Raw genomic sequence first — 2,204 nt, 5'->3', positions numbered from 1 at the left:
AGACTCGTTCTCGAAAAGGAAGTAAAATCAGTTTAATATTTACCGTAACTGCAGAAAGTGTTCTTTTCTACATTTCTTTTTATTTTACACACATTCATCTTCGGTGTCTTTTAATGGGAAATTATCTGTCTTGTTTTGGACTACTTAGTTACAATTATTTGTGCAAAATAAACAGAGACATTTTAAATTATCAATCTGAAATTCAACACTAGTTCAAAAATTGACCATTGAATATCCTCTAAATATGGCAGTATCGGGAAGAAAGATTGCTGATTTTCAAGGTTCCATATACAAACATTCAGCAGAGGACTTTGATCATAGACGTGAACCATGTTTGGCGTTCGGTCAGCAAATAGAAGCTTATGGATTTTGTGTGGACTGTCAAGAATACCTGTGTAAGAACTGCTTTGCTTACCATCAACGAACGAAGGCATCAAAACATCATCAGCTGGTAAACAAAGATTATATGGATAAACATGTTGTCGTCAAGGAGTCAGACGAATGCACTGAAAAGTGTCAAGTGCACAAAAAGGAAGTGATTAAATTTTTCTGCCCTAAACATGAAGCTCTCGGCTGCAACGATTGTATCGTCCTGAATCACAGAGCGTGTGACATTGACTATATACCTGATAAATGTGCAGGTATTGGGGACAGTGCAGAGTTCAGTGAGTTACTTAGGCAACTTGATCAAAAAGTAAATGAGGCTGATGATATTATAAAACAGGCTTTACTTAGAGAAAAAGAATTAGATTCCTGCTATGATAAGCTGCTCAAAGAAATTACAATGTTTCGCAAAGACATAAATGATCGCTTAGATCAACTACAAAAGCAAATTCTGACATATGCTGACAAAAAGAAGTCCACAGATAAACAAACTGTAAACAAGGTGCTTGAAACATGTACAAACATTTCTTCAGATACCAAACAACAACAGTCAAGAATACAAGATTACAAAGCCTCACAGCAAAATGGACAACTTTACATTACAATGAAACAAGCTAGATCCAAACTAAAGTCAGACGAAATAAAGGAGGCAGACAGATGTTTAGAAAAGACAAACATGCAATACACATTTGATCAAAACCACGACCTGACAAACATGCTTTCAAGACAAGATGCATTTGGAAAGCTCAGTCTTTCGTCTTCTCTTGTAACTTCAAAGGTCAGGAAACCTCTCAACAAATTAACCCGCAAAGAAAACATAAATATAAAGACGAAATCAGATCGGAAGGAATGCTTGATAACAGGAGGTGTTGTCCTGTCCTCTGACAAACTTGTGGCAGCTGACTATAGCAATGAGAAACTGAAAGTTGTTGACATAAAAAATAAAGATGTCATAGAAGAGACAACACTATCTTCAGGACCACGTGACATTGCAGTAGTGCCTCAGGACCATATTGCTGTGACAATACCAGAGAAGAAAGAGATCCTTATAATGACAACAGCTGGTAAACTGTCAACTATTCGCAAGTTTCCAGTGAAAGGAGAATGTTGTGGTATAGCTTATCATCAAGGTCATCTCTTTATAGTTTGCAGTGACCCGAAGTGTGTATTTATTACAGATACACAAGGTAACGTCCAGAACACAATTAAACTGGATGATGACAGATTTGTCCGCCCACAGTACTTACTGCTGAATAAGGATCAGAAACATATCTTCATCAGTGACTTTAGTAGGGACAGTGTCGTCAGTATAACATTACAAGGTGATATATCTGCTGAATACAAAAACAAACACTTTAAAAACCCACTGGGAATGATGATGCTTGGCGATGGATCCTTGCTGATGTGTTGCTGTGGGTTAAATGGCAGCATATATCGTTTCTCGGGTGATATGAAGCAATTTCATAAAATGATAGATCTGTCGTTCCCATACACTATTTGCTGTAATCATGATCAACATGAGGTCTATATCGGATGTTATAGCAATCAGATAAAAGTGTTGAGTGCAAAATAGTATGTTTTATGACACCTAATAATTAGAGAACAATTTTTATTTGCTTACACAAACTTGGTAATCTATAAAACTACTTAGTGAAATTTGAAGCTGTTTAACTGTGACTGAACTATTAATTATATTATAATCAGATTAATAATAAGTTTTGTTACATCCTCCATTGCATTTATATTGTACATATATATAAAAATCGTTTTCCGGAACAGACACAGGATTTTGGTTAGTGTGCGTGGTGTTTTAGCGCGTC

General features: G+C 36.0%; 1 protein-coding gene across 1 annotated transcript; it reads left to right on the top strand.

The window, feature by feature from the left end:
* Positions 1 to 244: 244 nt before the first annotated feature.
* LOC123535890 (uncharacterized) lies at positions 245 to 1,957 on the top strand. The gene has a single exon (XM_053535573.1). The coding sequence runs from the start codon at positions 245 to 247 to the stop codon at positions 1,955 to 1,957; it is 1,713 nt and encodes a 570-aa protein (XP_053391548.1).
* The last annotated feature ends 247 nt before the right edge of the window (positions 1,958 to 2,204 follow it).

The sequence above is a fragment of the Mercenaria mercenaria genome, unplaced genomic scaffold, assembly GCF_021730395.1.
Source record: "Mercenaria mercenaria strain notata unplaced genomic scaffold, MADL_Memer_1 contig_4928, whole genome shotgun sequence".
NCBI lineage: Eukaryota > Metazoa > Mollusca > Bivalvia > Venerida > Veneridae > Mercenaria > Mercenaria mercenaria.
This window is presented reverse-complemented; position numbering and strand designations above follow the sequence as displayed.

Bases quoted from the DNA above. Each gene is read 5' to 3' on its own strand.
- LOC123535890 (XM_053535573.1), top strand. From the start codon at position 245: ATGGCAGTATCGGGAAGAAAGATTGCTGATTTTCAAGGTTCCATATAC.